Consider the following 21,225-nt stretch of genomic DNA (forward strand, 5'->3'; position numbering starts at 1 on the left):
ATTAGAATGTAAGTGGTTAAAAACGGGCATTCCATCAGGAAATGTCTAACCGTCAAAGGTTGAGGACAATGAGCATAAAGTGGTGGGGGATCACCACTTAACAAACGGCAATGGCTAGAAGGACAGTGCCCAATATACAACGTAGCTAAACTAATCTCCTTGTGGCGAGACAGCTGAGAGGAGGTCGGCCAAGCCATTAGGAAAGGTTTCATTCCTTGGAGCTTGTTCCCATGAGGGGAAGACCAGTGGTGATGCCAAAGTGACACCACCTCTGACAGGCGGCAACACAGAACGTCAGAGAGAATGGAAGAATTAGCGGGCTGAGATAGAAAGACGGCAGCCTTAGCAGCAGTGTCAGTGACCTCGTTTCCCGTCAGGCTGACATGACCCGGGACCCACATAAACAATACAGTGGCTCCATCAAGAATGAGCAAGTGAAAGCTTCCCTGGACCTGTTGCACTAAGGCCAAATGTGTAACCTGTGATAGAGATACTCATGAGGGCGATTCTCTGCCTCCTCCTCTGTGCTGTGTCAATTGCAATGGTGACCACGCTGCATCCTCCTGAGATTGCCCAATATGAGCGTGCTGTCCAGGAGATCCAGGTGAAGGAAAAAGTGCCTTACCTGTTGCTCTGAAATGGTTGGCTAGTCAGAAACCCTGCATTTTACTATCCGGCACTTACAGGACTGTTCTTGCTACATCTCGCTCCAAGCCATGTGACCTCATATGCAGCAATGCAGTCGAAAAATCACCCAGTTTCATGGTAGCGTGCCCATCTCCTCATCCTCCTCCAGCTGTGCAACAAGCCACCAAACTTTCACCTTGCGGGGCGAAGTCACCCGCTACACAACCGGCAAGCCGGAAAGGCGAGAAGGAATACTCCTGCAAAGACCTCCCTCCAGCCAACAAACATCTTAATTGTTGTCTGTCAGCCGCAAAGGCTCCAAGAAATCAAACAAAGGCTGTCTTCTTCTTCACCAACTCGGAGATGCTCTTCAACTGTGTCGCCACATGATACTGTCACCCGCCCAACCTCCATGTTGCTGATGCACACCACCAACCATTTATCCGCCCTGGACTCCACAGACCGACAGGGAGAATCCCGATGCCTCTGTAGGTCTCACGGAGTGGGATCCTCCAGCCTCTGCATTTTGCGGCAGTCAGTTTTTGAAGGCTGGCATTTGGCAGCCGCCGAGATGACATCCCTTCATTTTTCCCCTCCTCCGCTTTCCTTATCGTGACTCTCCTCCAATAGAATGTTCATGGCATTAGATCCAACAAGCAGGAATTACAGCTGCTCTTGGAATGACAGCATCCACTTGGTCCCTGCATTCTCATGACCGCTTTGACCTCTCACATTTCTTTCCAGTCTGCTTTCACCTTCCCCCAGAGGATAGCATTCCATCTCAAGGGAGATTTATGCTGCTCATGTGGAATGACTTTCATAGTCAAACCATCTCCTTGACCACCCAGCTTCAAGCTGTTACAGTCTGTTTTTTCTATCCTCACTTCACCTTTTCCCTTTGTACCATTTACATGCCTCTGTCATTCGTTTTCACCAGGGCAGACTTCCTCCAGTTTATTGGGAAACTCCCTCACTCCTATCTCCTGGTCATGGACTTTAATGCACACCATCCACTTGGGGCTCTCGCAGAACCTGCCTGATAGGTGCCTTCTGGGCTGACCTTCTCTGTCAATGTAACCTCATTTGTATTAACACGGGAGCACCCAAATTCCTTTCAGATTCCACACACACCTATTCCCATTTGGACCTCTCCTTCTGTGCTGCCCAGCTGCCCGTTGTCTCGAGTGGTCCGTTCTATCTGACATATACTCAAGTGACCGTTTCCCATGTGCTATCCGTTTGCTGACTCCTACCCCATCTAAGTGCACACCAAATGGCAGCTTTCTAAGGCCAACTGGAGGCTTTACTCCTCCTTGGCGACCTTTGATGAACAACATTTCCCCAGTTTTAATGTCAGGTAGAATACCTTACGAACATTATCCTTACTGCCACAGAACATTCCATTCCTTGTACTTCATCTTTACTGTACCTTGTCCCAGTCCCTTACTGGACTGAGTGATGCCACGGCGCAGTGGACTGAGGCATGCCACAGCGCATTTCGCCTGTGGAGATGTGCTCTGTGTTTTTTAACCATCGACCAACAATGGCGAACTCTATTTGTTATGTGTCGTCGTGTTTTTTAGGATTGCAAGAAAGCTAGCTGGATTTCATTCACTAGTTCTTTTAACAGTTCACTCCCTCTTCTGTCATGTGGGCCAACCTCCGTCGGCTCTCTGGGACCATGGTCCATTCCCAAATTTCCGGCCTGACAGTTTTCTGTGGAAATATCAGACAGTGTCTTTTGATTTGGAGAATGTCCACAAACGTGTACTCTATACACATTGAACTTCCAAGGCCACAGGCACTCTTTCCTTCAGGAATGTTTAAAAGACAGAGTTTTCAAGGTAAGTTTGGGTTCTGCCTTGTCAGACACCTTTATCCAGGAAAACAGTGTGCCTCAGGGTTCCGTTCTGAGCATCATCCTCTACGCTATCGCCATTAACCCTGTTATGGCCTGTCTCTTGCCAGGCATCTCCGGCTCCGTTTTTGTGGAAGATTTTTCGATCTATTAAAGTTCTCCACAGACTTGTCTCCTTGAGCGCTGTCTTCAACATTGCCTCGATCATTTTTACTCGTGGAGCATTGACAATGGGTTTTGCTTTTCCACAGACAAAACCATTTGCACCACTTTGGGTTTCTTCCACCATCTTTACATGTTAGGCCTGTTGCTCTTCTGTTTGTTGAAACTACAAAATTCCTGGGGCTCATGCTCAATAGGACACTTTATTGGTCCTCCCATGTGTCTTATCTGGCTGCACGATGTACCCAGTCCCTCAGTGCCCTACATGTCCTCAGCAGCACTTAATGGGGAACAGATCAAATAACGCTCTCCTGTTTCTACCAATTATCTTACGTGTTCGAAACTAGACTATGGCTGTTCCGTTTAAGCTTCTGCATGTCCATCCTTCGTACACTGTCTCAATACACTCCACCATTGTGGCATCTGTTTGGCCACTGGCATTTTTTACACTAGCCCAGTTGAGTCTGTATGCAGGAGCTGCTGAACTACCGTTGTCATACCGATGTGATGTTCTCCTCATTGGATACGCATGCCATTTGTCTGCCATGCCTGGCCACCTGTCCTATGCCCCCTTCTTCGATGACTCTTTTGACCGCCAGTACTGGGCGTGTCCCTCTTCTCTGTTACGTACTGGAGTTCGCTTTCAACTATTGCTCCGGCAGCTTAAAAAACCCACAACCTGCCACTTTCCTGATGATGGGTGTGAACCCTTCACACCTTGGCTTCATGCGGCAGCCTGTGTTCACCTTGGCCTTCATTCGCTTCCTAAGGACGCTGCTCCAGACTCACACTTTTGCCGTAAGTTTTTTGACCATTGCATGGAACTTCACGATAGTACCTTTGTTTACACTGATGGCTCTCAGACCGATTGTGATGTCTGGTGTGCCTTCATCTTTGGCACCAACAATTTTCGGTATCAGCTTTTGGAACACTGCTCAATATTTATAGTGGAGCTCTTCGCCCCATGCAGTTTCGGTACAGGTATCAGCTTTCGGAACACTGCTCAATATTTACAGTGGAGCTCTTCACCCTGTATCAGACCATGCAGTACATCCAGCTACATAGAATTTTCAATTGTCATTTGCTCCAACTCTCTCAGTGCCCTTCAGAGCCTCTATGTGCTGTACACCATCCCTTAGTGCAACGGGTCCAGGGAAGCTTTCACTTGCTTGTTCTTGATGGAGCCACTGTATTGTTTATATGGGTCCTGCGTCATATCAGCCTGACAGGAAACGAGACCGCTGACACTGCTGCCAAGGCTGCCGTCTTTCTATCTTGGCCCGCTAGTTCTTCCATCCTCTCTGATGTTCTCTGTGTTGCCGGCTGTCAGAGGTGGTGTCACTTTGGCATCACCACTGGTCTTCACTTCATGGGAACAAGCTCCGAGGAATGAAAACTCTCCTAGTGGCTTGGCTGAACTCCCTATCTGCCGTCTCGCCACAAGGAGATCAGTTTAGCTGGGTTGTGTATTGGGCACTGTCCTTCCGGTGATCCCCCACCACTTTGTGCTCATTGTCCTCAACCTTTGGGTTAGCCGTTTCCTTATGGAAGGCCTTTATTTTAACCACTTACATTCTAATTTATGTTTGCTGTCTGAGTTATCGACCGTTTCAGCAGACAGCATACATTTTGTCGACCATATTTTACTTTTTATCCATCATAGCAATATATTGAAGGACATTTCGTCTTCAGTTCAGGACCTCCATTGTGTCTATAGCGTATTTTATGGACCTTTCTCCAAGTCCCTGTTTTTAACTGTCTTTCTTTCTGTCATTTGGGCTTAGTGTGTAGTTGCTCTTAACTCCTTTTTCGTCTTCGTGTTCTATGGTTCGGGCATGGACATGTATGACCTTAGCTGTTTTTGTGCCCTAAAACAACACAAACAAATGGCAGAAGGAATAGCTCCTCTAAGAAGAAAAAATACAGATGGAATAACACAGCCTGTGAGAAAGCTCAGGATAAAAGAATGCAAAAATTAGAAAAAAGTGGTATGCTGATAAAGCCCGCGAAAAATACGAACACTTTCAAGAAATCAACAGCCAAAGCATTAAGAAATGCCAAGAGGGAATTCAACAAGGAGCAACTGAAATGACACTACAGAAACATTGGTCCTCCAAGCCATTGCTTTTGAAATTAAAATGAAGACTTATCACTCTCCGATACAAAGAAATGTGCACTACTGGCAACGCACTTCAGCTCCCTTTGCAACTTTGAAAAACCAACTGTCTGAGAACAAAAATATAATCCTCTCATCTCTGGTTAACCCATTGAGAACATATTTAAATTCCCAGCTGGTTGCTGTGAAATCAGCTTTAATACATTCACACATTATGATTGTTTCATACATCAACCAATTATCGCCATTTTTATTCTGTTTCTTTCTTTATTGTTCAATTGTTTTGTTGTGTAAGCAGTAGTCTTGTCACAAATTAGTCCAAACAATGGGCCTATATATTCTAAAAGATATGTAGTTCAGAAGTTGGTTTTAATTTATATTTATTCAACAAATCTTAACACAAACCCTGCAAACATTGAAGAGAAAGAGAACAGGGCTATTACTTTTTTTTTCTCAGTCCCATTCACTTTGTTTAGTCTACATTGTAGTATGAAAAAATCCTCTGAAAGACAAATCACTAACTTCATTATCACTGTTGAATGCAATGTCAGGAAGCTTCTCAAGCCTTTGCCATGTTGCTTGTTGCTAATATCAGCTACAGTGTCTCACACATACAGCCTGTGCTTCATTTTAGAGTATATTTAAGAGCCATCCATTATCTAGAAATTGAAATCCACACATTCATTTAGTGAAGCATGCATCTGCAAGCTGAGTTCGATTTAAATGCCATAGCAACTTCATGCGAGTACAACTAGTCATTTGATGTGAATGGATTAATGGTGTGCTGATGGGTGTTCAGCTGAGTTGTTGCTACTATTTTATGTACAATATTTTTGTGATCAACTCAGTTGTCTTCTGCAGTTGCTGAAAGTTGTACTGTAATGAGTCCTCGTTGTGTGGACTCTCGACATCCACAACATCCCTTTGATGCTCTTCTGTTTTTCAGAGCCTGCGTTGATATACTTTTAAGTGCACATTTTCTGTGTTTCTTAGTTCTGCTGGATGCTATGATGATCGTGCATTTCTGGTTATTGGGCCAGCATAAGGTAAAAAAGTTATTCTTAGCTTATCTTTCTCCCTATTTCAGCTGCTTTCTCAGGCAGTTTTAGTGTCTGACTACAATGCTTACACCATTTGATGATCTGAATACCCATTCATTCCCAGTCCTTAGCACCAAATTTCCTTGTGGTGGATGGTAATGGTCCAAGGAGTGGAGATGGAAGTCATTGTGCATGGGTCTTCTATATACACTTTGACCTGTGGATCTACCTGATCTTCTCTTATCTAACACATCAAGGAAAATTGGCTGGCACTCTTTTTCAATCTCTATTGCTAATTTTATGAACATATTACAATGGATAGTGTTTAAATGTCCCAGGGACTCTTGAAGCTCTTCCATGTGTCTACACTGCAAATGTAATCCATGCATTGATAGAAACATTTTGGTTTGAACTAGGAGGATTGTAGTGCCTTTGCTTCAAAGTGCTCCAGGTATAGGATCGCCACGACAGGCAATAATGGTCTACCCATCACTGTGCCATCACTTTGTTCATAATATTTTCTGTCCAACAGGAAATAAGTTGACATGAGAATGTGCCATAAAAGTTTAGTGAAACTGGTGTCTTACTTTAGTTCCAAGGATTCACAAAGTGAGGGAGTCTGGAAGACTACAACGAACCGACCATAAAATCTGTGTCCAGGAGCTGCAATGGCTGAGGTGGTGTTCACACTTTCCCACCTGTTCACTGAAAATATGTTTTTGCCTGTTAGTATGTAGATGCACCAGTACTACTTATTGCGAGTATTAAAGGAATGTTTTCCTTGTGTATTTAGGGAGGCCATATGGCTGTGGTGGAACAGCTGCTCATGTTCGAAGACCACTAATAACATTATGTGGCAAGCCTGGCTCATTGAGAAGAGTCATCATCTTCCTCTCGGTTTTATTCATCGGATCAACATCTGCCTGTCTATAGGCCACATCATTCAAAATATTGAAATCAATTTATTGTAGTCCACATGTATGGTTAAAGATGATCCATTTCTCCAAAACCTGCATGTGTACCACATATCTTGCTAATGTGGGACTGATATCAATATAATAGAAGGAAACATTCCACGTGGGAAAAATTATATATAAAAACAAAGATGAGGTGACTTAACGAACGAAAGCGCTGGCAGGTCGATAGACACACAAACATACACACAAAATTCAAGCTTTCGCAACAAACTGTTGCCTCATCAGGAAAGAGGGAAGGAGAGGGGAAGACGAAAGGAAGTGGGTTTTAAGGGAGAGGGTAAGGAGTCATTCCAATCCCGGGAGCGGAAAGACTTACCTTAGGGGGAAAAAAGGACAGGTATACACTCGCACACACGCACATATCCATCCACACATACAGACACAAGCAGCATATATATAGATGTCTGCTTGTGTCTGTATGTGTGGATGGATATGTGCGTGTGTGCGAGTGTATACCTGTCCTTTTTTCCCCCTAAGGTAAGTCTTTCCGCTCCCGGGATTGGAATGACTCCTTACCCTCTCCCTTAAAACCCACTTCCTTTCGTCTTCCCCTCTCCTTCCCTCTTTCCTGATGAGGCAACAGTTTGTTGCGAAAGCTTGAATTTTGTGTGTATGTTTGTGTTTGTTTGTGTGTCTATCGACGTGCCAGCGCTTTCGTTCGGTAAGTCACCTCATCTTTGTTTTTATATATAATGTGGGACTGACTATTACAGCAGTCGAGGAGAAATGCAAGAAACATTAGCAACGCACACGATTGAAACAACCAAGTGATTCGGCTGTCCACAAGCACCACCATGAGCGTAATCGTGGAAAAATATAGGATGAGACCAATATTGTGGTGCAAATGCTAAGTTTTTCACGTCAACATAATTAAGGACTCTATTCAAATAAAAATGTTGGGAAACCTAATAAGTGGGGATGAAGGTTTCAGTTTAAAAAACCTCACAGCAGAACCAACAGAGTGCGGCAGCTCTGGGCCATCTGGGACATTCGTTGGTGAACAATGGGGAACTGTCTTCTTCTGCAAGAGCAGCCAGTCAAAAACTTGAAGCTCTGCACTGTGGCTTATTTAGTTCAGTGCAGCAGCCCTGGAAAGCAGAATCATCACCCCCTACTACCGAGGATCACCACTGACATCACTCGGGACTTTGCAGATCTGGTAATTGCCTCACCGTGCGGTTCTGTGATTACATTCTGATCAGCTCCCAGAGGAGTGGTAATTAGTGACTGTTCCATGCTTTGTGCAGGCTGTAAAGCTCCATTTCAGACTTGGTAATATTTTACTGCGTGCTCAGCAGGACTTAATTCCATATTCCATAGGGACTAATGGTGCTGAATTGCAGAATGAAATTTAAAAGTTAAATTTCAGAAGAGTTTCTTTCAGTTAAGATTAAGTCAAGAAGAAACCTTATGTTGTGTAATTCATTTCTGCAACTCTCCATTGGCCTTCAGCCAAGTTTCTGTTGTTATAAAGTTACTGTATATTCATGAGACTGTGTCAGTTGTCAGACTGAATAAATGTGTTAATTGGTACCTGACTCTCCATCTTTTCTTTTAATTTGGTGAGAGAAATATGTTTATGGAAATGAGAATGGTGTGTTTTCCTGAAATGAAACAGCACTTCAAGGAATAGTGACCTTGCATTCGTTGTCAATACAACCAACCATCTGAATTACTTCAACACTCCACTTAAGGGTAAGGATCTGCTGAAAACACATTTCATTGAACATATACAAGCATTAAAAGTGAAATTTGTACTTTGGGTGAATCGATTGGCCAAAGGAAGTGCAGTTCAGTTTCCAAAATAATCTTCATTGAAGGACTCTGGTATTAACATAGACTTCAGATGTTATCCACCTATTCTGCATAATTTTAAGGAAGAATTCCAGTTTTGATTTAAGTATGTGACAGCACCAGAGCATGTTTTTCAGCTCTAAATTCAGTGAATGTTGATGACATTCACATTGATCTCCAGACTGAAGTCTCACCTACATTTATGTGATTACGCTGATATTCACAATAAAGTGCTTGGCAGAGGGTTCAATGAACCACCTTCAAGCTGTCTCTCTACCAGTTCACTCTCGAACGGCGTGCGGGCAAAACGAGCACTTAAATTTTTCTGTGTGAGCCCTGATTTCTCTTATTTTATCACGATGATAATTTCTCCCTATGTAGGTGAGTGCCAACAGAATGTCTTCGCAATCGAAGGAGAAAACTGGTGATTGAAATTTCCTGAGAAGATCCTGCGCAACGAAAAATGCCCCCCCCCCCCTTTTTATTTTACCACTCCAATTCACATATTGTGTCTGTGGCACTATCTTCCCTATTTTACGACAATACAAAATGAGCTGCCCTTCCTTGTACTTTTTCTGTACTTTTCAGTGTTATCAGTCAGTCCCACCTGAAGCAGATCCCACACCGCACAGCAATACTCCAGAATAGGTGGTGGTGTAAGCAGTCTCATTAGTAGACCTGTTGCACCCAAGTTTTCTGCCAGTGAATCATAGTCTTTGGTTGGCTCTACCCACAAAATTATCAATGTGATTGTTCCAATTTAGGGTATTTGTGATTGTAATCCCTAAGTATTTAGTTGAATTTACAGCCTTCAGATTTGTGTGACTTATCGCTTAATCGAAATTTAACCGATTTCTATTAGTACTCGTGTGAATAACTTCACACTTTTTGCACCATGCAGATATCTTATCTAAATCATTTTGCAATTCGTTTGGTGATCTGATGACTTTACAAGGCAGTAAATGACAGCATCATCTGCAGACAATCTAAGATGGCTACTCAGATTGTCTCCTATGTTGTCAATATAGATCATGAACAATAGAGAGCCTATAACACTTCCTTGAGGAACGCTGGATATTATTTCTGTTTTACTCGATGACTTTCCATCTATTACTACGAACTGTGACCTTTCTGACAGGAAAACACAAATCCAGTTGCACAACTGAGGCGATATTCTATAGGCATGCAGTTTGGTTAAAAGATGCTTGTGAGGAATGGTGTTGAAAGCCTTCTGGAAATCTAAAAATATCAGATCAATTTGACATCCCCTATCGATAGCACTCATTACTTCATGAGTATAAAGGGCTGGTTGTGTTTCGCAAGAACAATATTTTCTGAATCCGTGGTGACTACGCGTCAATAAATAGTTTCCTTTGAGGTACTTCGTAATGTTTGAATACAGTATATGTTCCAAAACCCTACTGCAAATCGGCATTAGTGATATGGGCCTGTAATTCAACAGATTACTCCTATTTCCCTTTTTGGTTATTGGTGTGACTTGAGCAGTTTTCCAATCTTTAGGTATGGATCTTTCTGTTAGTGAGCAGTTGTATATAATTGCTAAATATGGAGCTATTGTATCAGCATACTCTGAGAGAAACCTGACTGGTATACAATCTGGACCAGAAGCCTTGCTTTTATTAAGTGATTTAAGCTGCTTTGCGACACCGAGTATATCTATTTCTATGTTTCTCATCTTGGCAGTTGTTCTTGATTATTAGAGTTCAGGAATATTTACTTCATCTTCTTTGATGAAGGAGTTTTGGAAAATCATGTTTAATAACTCTGCTTTAGTGGCACTGTCATCAGTGACTTCACTGTTCGTTTCGTGCAGTGAAGGTACTGATTGCATCTTGCCACTGGTGTGCTTTATGTATGACCAGAATCTCTTTGGGTTTTCTGCCAGATTTCGAGACGGAGTTGCATTGTGGAAGTTATTGAAAGCATCTCGCATTGAAGTACGCGCTATATTTCGAACTTCTGCAAAACTTTGCCAGTCTTGAGGATTTTGCATTCTTTTAAATTTGGCATGCTTTTTCGCTGCTTCTGCAACAGTGATCTGACCCATTTTGTGTACCATGGGGGACCAGTACCATCACTTATTAATTTATGTTGTATATATATCTCTCAATTGCTGTCGATACTGTCTTTTTGAAATCATTCCACAACTTTTCTACGCTTACATGATCAGATCAGAAGGATAGCAGACTGTCTCTTAAAACTGCGTTAAGAGCATTTTTAGCAGCTTTTTTAAACAGACATACTTTACGTTTCTTTTTGATGGTCGTGGGAGTTACGGTATTCAACCTAGCAGCTACTACCTTGTGCTCGCTAATCTCTGTATTCATCATGATACTCACTATTTGTCCAGGAGTATTTGTTGCTAAGAGGTCAAGTATGCTTTCGTAACCATTTACGCTTCGAGAGGGCTCATTAACTAATTGTTCAAACTAATGTTCTGAGAAAGCATTCAGTACAATTTCAAATGACGTTTTATGTCTGCCACTGGCTTAAATGTATTATTTTGGCAGCATATCAAGGGTAGATTGAAGTCGCCACCGACTATAACTGTGTGAGTGGAGTACCTATTTGAAAAGAGACTCAAGTTTTCTTTGAACTGTTCAGTAACTATATATTCTGAGTCGGGGGTCAGTAAAACGACCCAATTAATAGTTTAGTCCGATTGTCAAGTATAACCTCTACCCATACTATTTTGCAAGAACTATCTATTTCAATTTCACTACAAGGCAAAGTATTTCTGACAACAATAAATGTACTCCACCACCAATTGTATTTAATCTATCCTTTCTGAACACTGTTAGATAGTTTGAAAAAATTTCTGCTGGACTTATTTCCAGCTTTAGCCAGCTTTCTGTATCTATAACTATTCGAGCTTCAGTGCTTTCTATTAGGGCTTGGAGCTCTGGTTCTTTCCCAACACAGGTATGACAATTTACAACTACAATGCCTATCGTTTCTACAACTAACTGTGTTTTATTTGCCCCTTTTAGATGGACGTCCTTTCTGTGGTTCCCTGAGGCCCTCTAATTTACCAATAGAGTGCAAAAAGGAACATAAAGAGAAATTTAAAGGGAAGCATTGCAGATGTGTCAAATGATTTCCCTCAGGTTTGATTTTGTCATTTACCCAAGACGGCTGCAGACATTGTATCACTGTTTGGTTGTACATAAATCTGTTAACCGGTTTTTCCAACAATGTAGAACTATAAAAGGCATATGAGAAATTGTAAGACTGTAACTTAATCTGCAAGCTACATCTGCAATGCACATGAATGTTTTCGTCAAATAGATGCTCCTGTAAAAGAGAGTTAATTAAAAATCGTTACACATTTAGTGTAAGATTAAATAAAATAAGATACACGTATCTACTTAGTAGTCAAATTTTGTTGCAAGAATTACGTTTTTTGTTTATTTGGCTAATTTATAGCAGTGAAACCTTATTTAAAGTCCGTTATCTGTTTCTTGTTTGAAAATGAAAGAAATACATGGTATCAGCATCATCCTCTCTTAAGTCTTTACTTGGCTCCTCATTTTCTACCCTGCGACATTGGGGGGGTGGGGGTTGTATTATGGTGACTGTGAAGCCTTGCTTTAGATATTGATAAGTTATGCTTAATAATGAAGCTGTGGTGGTCAACACAGTATTTAGATTCAATTGCAGTGTAAGATGGGTCAGTTTTCCATTACTTTTTAATACCTTCTTAAAATATGTATGTATTTTTTTTTTTTTTTTTTTTTTTTTTTTTTTTTTTTTTTTTTTTTTTGACATTGTTAACAGCCTTCCACATTAAGTAAAATGCAATTTTTCTGTTCATGTATGTTGATCTGAGGATGGCTGCTAACCAACAGAAACCTACTATCTATGTTTTATTAGATTATATTGTGATTGGGGCCATTAAAATTTACTATAAATACCATACAGAGTCTGTAACTATGATTCTTCTATTTATTAAGAAAAGAAAGAAAAATGAAATATCTGTGGATCTCATCAGAGATTATGTCAATAAATTTGTTTTTATTTTTGCAGGGGCAAATTAATAGATTACTGTAATTTTTATGAAAATTATCTGTTCAAACGTGTTATTGCATTTAATAATTGTGATAGTGGCGGGATTGTGTTCTCAGCCGTTTCTGAAATTCTCATAAACTGATTTTAATATTCAACAGATGAACGGAAGTTACCCTTGAGATTGGTGTCATATAATGTGCTGGCTCAAGATCTCCTGGAGAGCCACAGATACTTATACGCCGAATGTAAAGAGGAGGATCTGGTTTGGGAGAAACGTTGGAAGCGCATCTTGGAAGAGATTACTTCTGCAGAGCCTGATGTAAAAATTTTAAAATTTATGTTTTATGAAGCCTTTCACATTCAAAAACTAACTATAATCTTCTTTATAGTGCAAGTATTGTCACTGTGTTTGTCATTTGTTGAGGCACTCTTCACACAGGGGTACAATTGAAGTTGCAATCCCATGAATTCCTTGCAAACCTCTTGTCAGCCAAATATTAGTGTGTGTGTGCGCTTAAATAAAAACTTTATTTTTGGAGGATGAAGGCATCATACAACTCAGATGTGCTACAGATATAAACACTCAAAGATAGATACAGCTTTTATATGAAAGCTCAATTTCTGAGTACACTGACAAAGCATGACAGATAAGGTAAGGCAACTTAAAACAAGCACAGAGGTGTTAAAGTTGTCATTCGTCCCATACTCCTTCAGTAAATGGAACCGGAAGAAATATTAATACAGGTTGTAGCCAGACATCTTTAATTATCACCTCCAAAAAATCGAGTTATGTCATTGTTTTGTTTGTACACAAAGAAATCCCCACACTACAGTTCTGCAGCATGCTATTACAGGAGCCAAAACATAATGTGCAACCCATCTCTGTCTACTAGGACTGCAGACATGAACCTGCAAATAAGAAAGAAATTTCTCTTTGAGATTAAGTGATATGTTACACTTTTACTTCTAAAATTTTTACAACACAGTCAAACATTGGAAAATCCAGGGTGGAATAACAACAATATTATGAGAAGGATAGTTGCTACTCATCATATGGCAGAGATACCAAATCACAGAGAGACACAACAAAACAACTGTCAAACAAAGCTTTCGCCACACGTGACCACGGCCTCTGGCTGCCAAGGCCAGGCTGCGAGCAGCAGTGCGTGATGGGGGAAGCAAAGTGGGTGGTGAGCGTAAGGAGGAAGCTGGGGTGGGGAGGGGGATGGATAGTTGGGTACAGGTGTGGGACGGTAAAGTGCTGCTTGTGGGAATATCCAGGAACGAGGTATGGAGAGGATAGGGCAACGAGGTGCAGTTGGGAGGTTAGGCAGAGAGGTGGGGGAGGGGCATGGGCAGAGGCAGAGAGAGTTCCCACCTGCACATTTCAGAAAAGCAGGTGTTGATGGGAAGAATCCAGATGGCACAAGCTGTGAAGGAGTCATTGAAATGAAGAATGTTGTTGTGTTGGGCAGCATCAACAGCTGGGTGGTTCAGCTGTTTCGTGGCCACTGTTTATCGATGGCCATTCATGCAGACAGAAAGCTCTGTACCAAGAAGTCCCTCGCATATAGCCTAGCCATCCATGAGTGTCGCATTTTTAGTGACGAGCAGTCCCTCTCAAAATATACCAGTGGTCTCACTGAGGCCTTCACAGATTGTAATTACCTTCCCAACCTTGTACAAAAACAAATCTCCCATGTCCTGTCTCTCCAGTCAACCACCGTCCAGCCACAAAGAAGCATTCCCCCCTTGACACAGTACCACCGCAATCACTCCATCCACCAGGGTTTCGACTACCTCTCATGCCCCAAAATAAGGAATGTCATACTCACTATCCTTCCTACCCCTCCCACAGTGGTATTCCACCACCCACTGAACGTATACAATATCCTTCTCCATCCCTACATTACACTCTCCCCCCCCCCCCAACCCCCTCGCTTCATGGCTCATATCCCTGTAATAGATCTAGATGCGAGACCTGTCCCATACATCTTCTCACCACCACCTACTCCAGGCTGATAAGAAGCATCACTTATCCCATAAAAGGCAAAGCTACTTGTAAAACCAGTCATATGGTCTACAAGCTAAGCTGCTACCACTGTGCTGTATTCTACGTGGTATGACAACTAACAAGTTCTCTGTCTGCATGAATGGCCACTGACAAGCTGCGGCCAAGAAACAGCTGGTCCGCCCAGTTGCTGAGCCTGCTGCCCTACATGACATTCTTCATTTCAGTGACTGCTTCACAGCCTGTGCCATCGGGATCCTTCCCAGCGCCACCAGGTTTCCTGAATTGCACAGGTAGGAACTCTGCCTGCAATATATTCTATGTGTGCGTAACCCTCCTAACCTCAACCTAACCTCATCTTTTGTAAGTCATTGTTTACCCACCTATCCCCTTCCCTGTTCCCATTCCGGCACTACACAGCCCTCTGATCCACCAACACACCCATAGTCTTTCTGTTTCTTTTCTTTTCCATTGCCCCGACCCCCTTCCTATCCTTTGTCTAACCTACCGACTTCACGTAGCTGCCCTATACACTTCTCAACTCATTCCTGTACGCTCCCACAAGCAGCAGTTTACCGTCTGCCACCCCTGCCATATTATTCGTCCCCCTCCCTGCCCCAGCCTCCTCCTTACCCCCCCCCCCCCCTGCGATCCACCCAGTTTGCTTATCCCATCATGTGCTTTTGCTTGCAGTCTTGCCTTGGCAGCCAGAAACTGTGGTTGTGTGTGTGTTTTGTGTATTATAAGAAAGGCCTGTTTATCTGAAACTTTGTATGACAGTCTTTTTGTTGTGCCTATCTACAACTCAACATATCTGCTGTGTGGTGAGTAGCATCTATCATTTTCATAATATTTTTACAACTCAGTCGCATGAGCATTCCACAGTGCTGTAACCAGTTGTGCCATTGTGGAGAGCTAATGGGGATGCGTGTTGTAAAATATAAAAAATACAAAGTAAGAAATTACCAAGTGGTGACAGTGCACACATATAAAAGAAGGTTGTAATTAGACAAGCTTTAGGAGTCTGGCTCTTCCTTCAGGCAGAAGGGTTGAAGGAGAAGGAAGAGGGGTGAAGGAAAAAGACTGGAGAGGTCTAGGAAAAGTGGTAGATTTTGGGAAAGTCACTCAGAACTGTGGGTCAGTTCTCATCCCATGCAGTTAGTCTCCCCTGACCCATGGTTCTGAGCGACTTTCACATAATCTATCCCTTTTCCTAGACCTCTCTAGTCCTTTTCCTTCACTCCTCTTCCTTCCCCTTCAAGCCTTCTGCCTGAAGGAGGAGCCACTGACTCCAAAAACTTGCCCAATTACGAAGTTTTCTTATGTGTGTGTTCTGCCACCACTTGGTGAGTAGATTTTTCATCTATACAATTAAATTATTTTGTCAAAAATTGGTTGTTTTTGGTTGTTATAAAGTAAGAAATTAGTTACCTAACTTCATTTTTTTCAAGGTGATAATTAAAACTTTGACTGCCACTCTGTAAAATGTGTGTCCAGTAAAAAAGTACCCTCTGCCACACACTTCATTGTGATACACCCAGCATAGATATACGATGTATACACATCTAGAATGGCTAGGAAATTGGGGAAAAATTCAGGAATTTTTTCATCTGAGAAAAATCCGGAAATGTTTTAGAATTCTGGAAATTTTTCGTTGTTTTGACGTGTAAGAACTGATACTCTGACAAAGAATTTTTCTTTAGCCCACTAGTGCAGAATAATACTGCAACGATGAAGCATAACGAAAGAATAACACCAAAATGAAACTTAAGTTCCAAAGAAAATCCTTCCATTTACAACAACAAAACACAATGAACCCACAAGTGTCTGCCCACAGCAAAATGTGTCAAAGGCTTTAGGATAAAGACTGTACAATACTTTGCAACAACAAATTGTTTTCGATGAACTTGATGTTACAACAGTTTTTATTTCTAATGGGTCACAGGAAAGTATTGCGAATTGTAGTTTGAGAAGCATTACTTTCAAAGTAAATTCCTTTTATGCAAGATGAATTATGTTAAATTTGAGAATGTGCAATGACTTTCTTAAATCACACGGATTTTGACTCTCATTCAAAACTTAACACTTCGAGGACCAGCCACTTAGAAAAATTTCAGCCCAGAAGACCACCAATTTACGCCATTATTTAAAATTTTATTTATGCATTTGTGTTTGATGTATCTTAAACAGTAACACATGCTAAACTGGCTTATTGCATCATGTGTCCTTTTCTCTGAATATCTTCTGTCATTGGCTTGTAGGAGTCGGCTACTGAGAAGTTACTGCAGACGTGATGTGACTGGTTTCTTAGGTTACTGCAGAGGTGGCATCACTGGTTTTGCAGATGGTCCAACCTTCAGTAGAATCAGGACTCAAATAGTGTGTACAGAGTAGTTGTGTGCTGTTGGTGTTGCACCTGGGTCTTCGCAGGGGTATGATCATATGGCATGGGGTTGTGGGGTGTCTTGGCATAAAGTTGCTCCAGGGTATCTGAGTGGCCAGCGAAATACTACTTTGGAAGATGTGTGAAGGATTGTGGATGGGATGTTCCTAATTTATGGGTGCAATGATTGGTAGTCAAAGCCCTGGCAAAGGATGTGTGTAAGTTCTTCCAGTATGGGATGATGCTGGGTACAAAAGGATGCTCTTATGAAGATAGCTGGGAAATATGGGCAGAAGTAGGTATGAAGTGGTAGTTCTGTTTGTGGACTAGGTTTTATCATCATCTTTATTCATCCAAGGATCACCTCTCAATGATACAGGAACTGTCAAGGTAATACAACACAAATTAATAGTTCAAAATATACAACACATAGAATACATAACATGCTTTTTGAGGATAGGGCTTTTGGTCAGCCATAGCTTTGATTAAGGAACCATCCCAGCAGTTGCCGTAGTGATTTAGGAAGACCACGAAAAATCTAGATCAGGATGGCCAGACAGAACAACTTCATCCCACCGAATATGAGGCTAGTAACTTAACAGCTGCAATGCTCCAATCGGCTGGTCCCTATTGTACATTGTTCCTTGATCTATACATAATGTGTTTAAGATAACTAATAATATAATACCCAATACCTTTCTTCATTGCTGGACACATTAAGGACATCCTTTGGAGACCCTAGACTGTGAAGATGTTACTCTGTTCCTTGCACCAACTCCAGTCCGTTCAGAAAGCAGATGCCCACACTTACTCGTCTATACCCTCCAGTCCCCATGAAGAAACTGAGTAAGCATCTATTCATGACGAGTAAGATGTTGAACTCAGGAGAATGACAAGACATCACTATCATGCATTTTCATCTTGACTTAAGATATCCTTGTGCAAGCGGTAAACTGTGATCACAAATTGAAATGTGAAAGGGTGTTATAAGTTACGCCCTTTGATCACTACCCACTGCTATTAGCCCTCTGGGTAATCTTAGTGATCTTTAATTCTGTAACATACATGACTTCTGTAGACCGTTTTAGCTGCATTCAATTGGTGTGTAAGTTCGTAGCAGTTTTCCATAAGTTTAAAAATAAATACAACAGATACACCTAAAAGGGACTTTAGTCATAAATAATAATTCTCCTTCACTATGTACAACAGTCTGCCAATGTTGGGGTAACTTTTTGATTACTCAGCACTAGAAATCGTGGGTTTGAGATGAGAAACTTGTCAAGCCATGTTCGGAGTGCATTTTCATCCGAAAAGGAAGTTTCTTGAAGGCTATTCTCAGTATAGAGCAGAAAAGGCGAAAATCTGTGGGTGCAGATGAATATGGTGGGTGCAGAATGACTTCCCAGCCCAACTCCTGTCCAGTATTTTTTGTCAGTGTAGCATTTGTTATCATGGAGTAGCATCACTTCACGCAGTCTTCCTGTTCGTTGTTCGTGGACAGCATCTTGGAAGACATCTCAGTTGCTCTGTTGTTGACAGTACATGTCAGCAGTGATGGTTACATCTTGGGAAAGCAATTTGTAGCACACCACACTGTTGCTGTTCCGTCAGATGCATAGCATTTTCTTTTGTGGATGCACACAGGTTTTTGTAAGGGGAGTTGCTGCTTTGTTTGATCTCAACCATCCCTTTCTCTTCCTTATGTTAGCATAACGACACCATGTCTTGTCACCAGTAATGATACAGGATGGGAGTGGTCGGTGTTTTCATTAGCCACTTAATACCAAGAAAGTAGAGATGCAACATATGGCCTGACGCTGATTTTTTTTGCTTTTTGGCTTGGAGCATGTCGTACCATACACCTGATTTTTGAACCTTCCCTATTGCATATAAGTGTTGCCCGACTATGAAATGATCGCAGTTCATCATATTTACCAGTTCTGGGTACACTGATGTGGATCATTGTGGATTGATGCATTCAAATGATCTTCATCAAACCCCAAAGGTCTTCTTGAACGTGGAGAGTCGCTAATCTCAAAACAATCCTTTTGAAATTACAGAACCATTTTCTTGCCATGCTGTGTCCAGTGACATTATCCCTGTGCACAATACACTTGGTAATGTTTTTCCAATATGCACCACAGATCGGTAAATGTACTCACTTGGTGCAGTAAGGATGCCCAATTTTTTAAATAGCTCATTACAATGACAGGGTGTATACAACCTGGGACAACTGGGAGATCTGGGAAAAACCCGGGAATTTTTCCATCCAGTAGAAAACCGGGAGAAACCTGAGAATTGTTTAGAATTCCTGGAATTTTTCGTTGTTTTAGTTTTCAGTTAAATTTGTGATTTTGACTGGTAAGAACCAACACTCTGACAAAGGATATTATTGTATCCCGCTTCTGCAGAATGATACTGCAGCAACAAAACATGAACAGAAGAAAAGAAAACGAAAACAAAACTTAACTTGCAAAGGAAATGCGCCGTACACAACAACAAAACGGTGCTCATACAAGCATCTGCCAACAGTAAAGTGTGTCAACGGCATTAGGAACACTATGCAATGCTTTATAACAACAAATTGCCTCCGATGAGCGTGACGTGACAACTGTTTAAATTAGATTCGTTTGAGCAGTTACGGGCGGGCTCTTGCGCATGCGCAGTTGAGTCGCGTATGAGTAGTACCTTCTCCCACTTCTTGTTATGGAAGTGTGGCTGGGCGCCAATACTTAAAATTGCCCTGGTTCGGAAATATCGTAGATCCGGGGTTGATGCACAGAGCAGTCTGAGTTGTGGTGGGGAGGTGGGTCGTCTCCACGTGACCTGTGTTTACGTTCAGTGATTTTGTTGTTTCCTCTTCGTTTATTGCTCTCACGTTAAATGATAACAAAACAGATTTTTGTGGCCGGGAGCTATCAAATGAATTAAAATAAGTTCACATAATTACGGCAGGCTAAAATATGTTAATAGTTTCAGATTTTATTTTCGCCTTTGACAGTCAAGCATTAATCACCTTACCGAACAATGAAGTTATTTTTGCTGGTTTGCTAAAGAGATTTGGCTTTTATTAATCCTTTCTACTGAGGCAGTCAATTTATTTGAAACGAAGTGTTTAACTTCACACTGTTGGCTAGTTTCAACTGTTCACTGCATTTCAAGTGCACGTATGAATAGCTATAATAAAGAACCAAACATGAGTACTGGTACTCCAAGAAAATCTACATACGGATGTGCATGTTAAGCCGAATTATGCACTTTAGTATGGTTCGCGAAATCCCGACGCTCTTGAAGTATCCTTTGATGTCTTGTTTCTTTTATGACATAATGTAAGATCTTTTAATGTTTTACAAGTATGAACATATGGGCTTCCTGCGTCATCGTAGCTGCACAAGGGCGGTGACGCCAGTTATCTGGCGTTTTCTTGTAACTGCTGAAACGGACCTATTTCTAACAGGTCGCGGGAAAATATTGCGAATGGTGGTTGGAAAAGCGTTACATTCAAAGCAGATTTCCTTTTACGCAAGATGAATTATGTGCAAGAATGTACAATGAATTCCTTAAATCACAAAGCGTTTGACTCTCATTTAAAAATCAGCTCTTTGAGGACGACCATTTAGAAGAATTTCGAGCCCAGAAGATGAGACAGTTGCGTTAAAAATTTTACTGGTACATTTGTGTGTGTATCTTAAAGTGCAACACGTGCAAAAAGATCAACATTATATTCTCTTCCAACTTATTAATCTTCGAGACCAATATTATATGTGAATGCTATGTATATTAATTTAAGCCATTAACTTTTCTTATTTGTGTATTCGCGCTACTTAAGAGTGATCTTGCTATTGGCTGACTACATCACGTGTCCTATTGCTGTCATCAACTGGCGAGGTCACTTAAATGAGCCATCACGCTTACAAAAGCGCGTCGCAATCTCAATTCAATGCTTCGGAAAGTGACATGCGTTATTTGGTGGAATTCAAATTTATACCTTCGTAATACGAAAATATGCAGCGTACATGTTGCTGCACATCAAAGGTCTTTCAATACGTGTTTTTCCCCCCTGAGTTTCGTTTTCTCGGGAAATTCTACGTCAGTATATAAAACCATAAACATTCAAAGGATTGATGACTTTTACAGTGTCGAGGAAGAGTATACTATCACTTAACACGGAAAAAGTGTATTTTCATCCGGGAGAAAGTGTATTTTTAACCGGGAAATCCGGGAATTT

General features: G+C 41.5%; 1 protein-coding gene across 4 annotated transcripts in view; it reads left to right on the top strand.

Moving 5' to 3' along the window:
- LOC124711639 (protein angel homolog 2) overlaps positions 1 to 21,225 on the top strand; it is a 167,728-nt gene that overhangs the window by 48,927 nt on the left and 97,576 nt on the right. For 3 of the 4 annotated variants that reach the window (XM_047241826.1, XM_047241827.1, XM_047241825.1), the window contains one exon: positions 12,762 to 12,922. In XM_047241826.1, the coding sequence (XP_047097782.1) occupies positions 12,762 to 12,922 (161 nt within the window). Of the gene's footprint in view, positions 1 to 5,110; positions 5,118 to 8,254; positions 8,260 to 12,758; positions 12,923 to 21,225 lie in introns of all 4 variants that reach the window. The other variant, XM_047241828.1, reaches the window with a different exon arrangement.

Source organism: Schistocerca piceifrons, chromosome 8 (genome assembly GCF_021461385.2).
Source record: "Schistocerca piceifrons isolate TAMUIC-IGC-003096 chromosome 8, iqSchPice1.1, whole genome shotgun sequence".
Taxonomy (NCBI): domain Eukaryota; kingdom Metazoa; phylum Arthropoda; class Insecta; order Orthoptera; family Acrididae; genus Schistocerca; species Schistocerca piceifrons.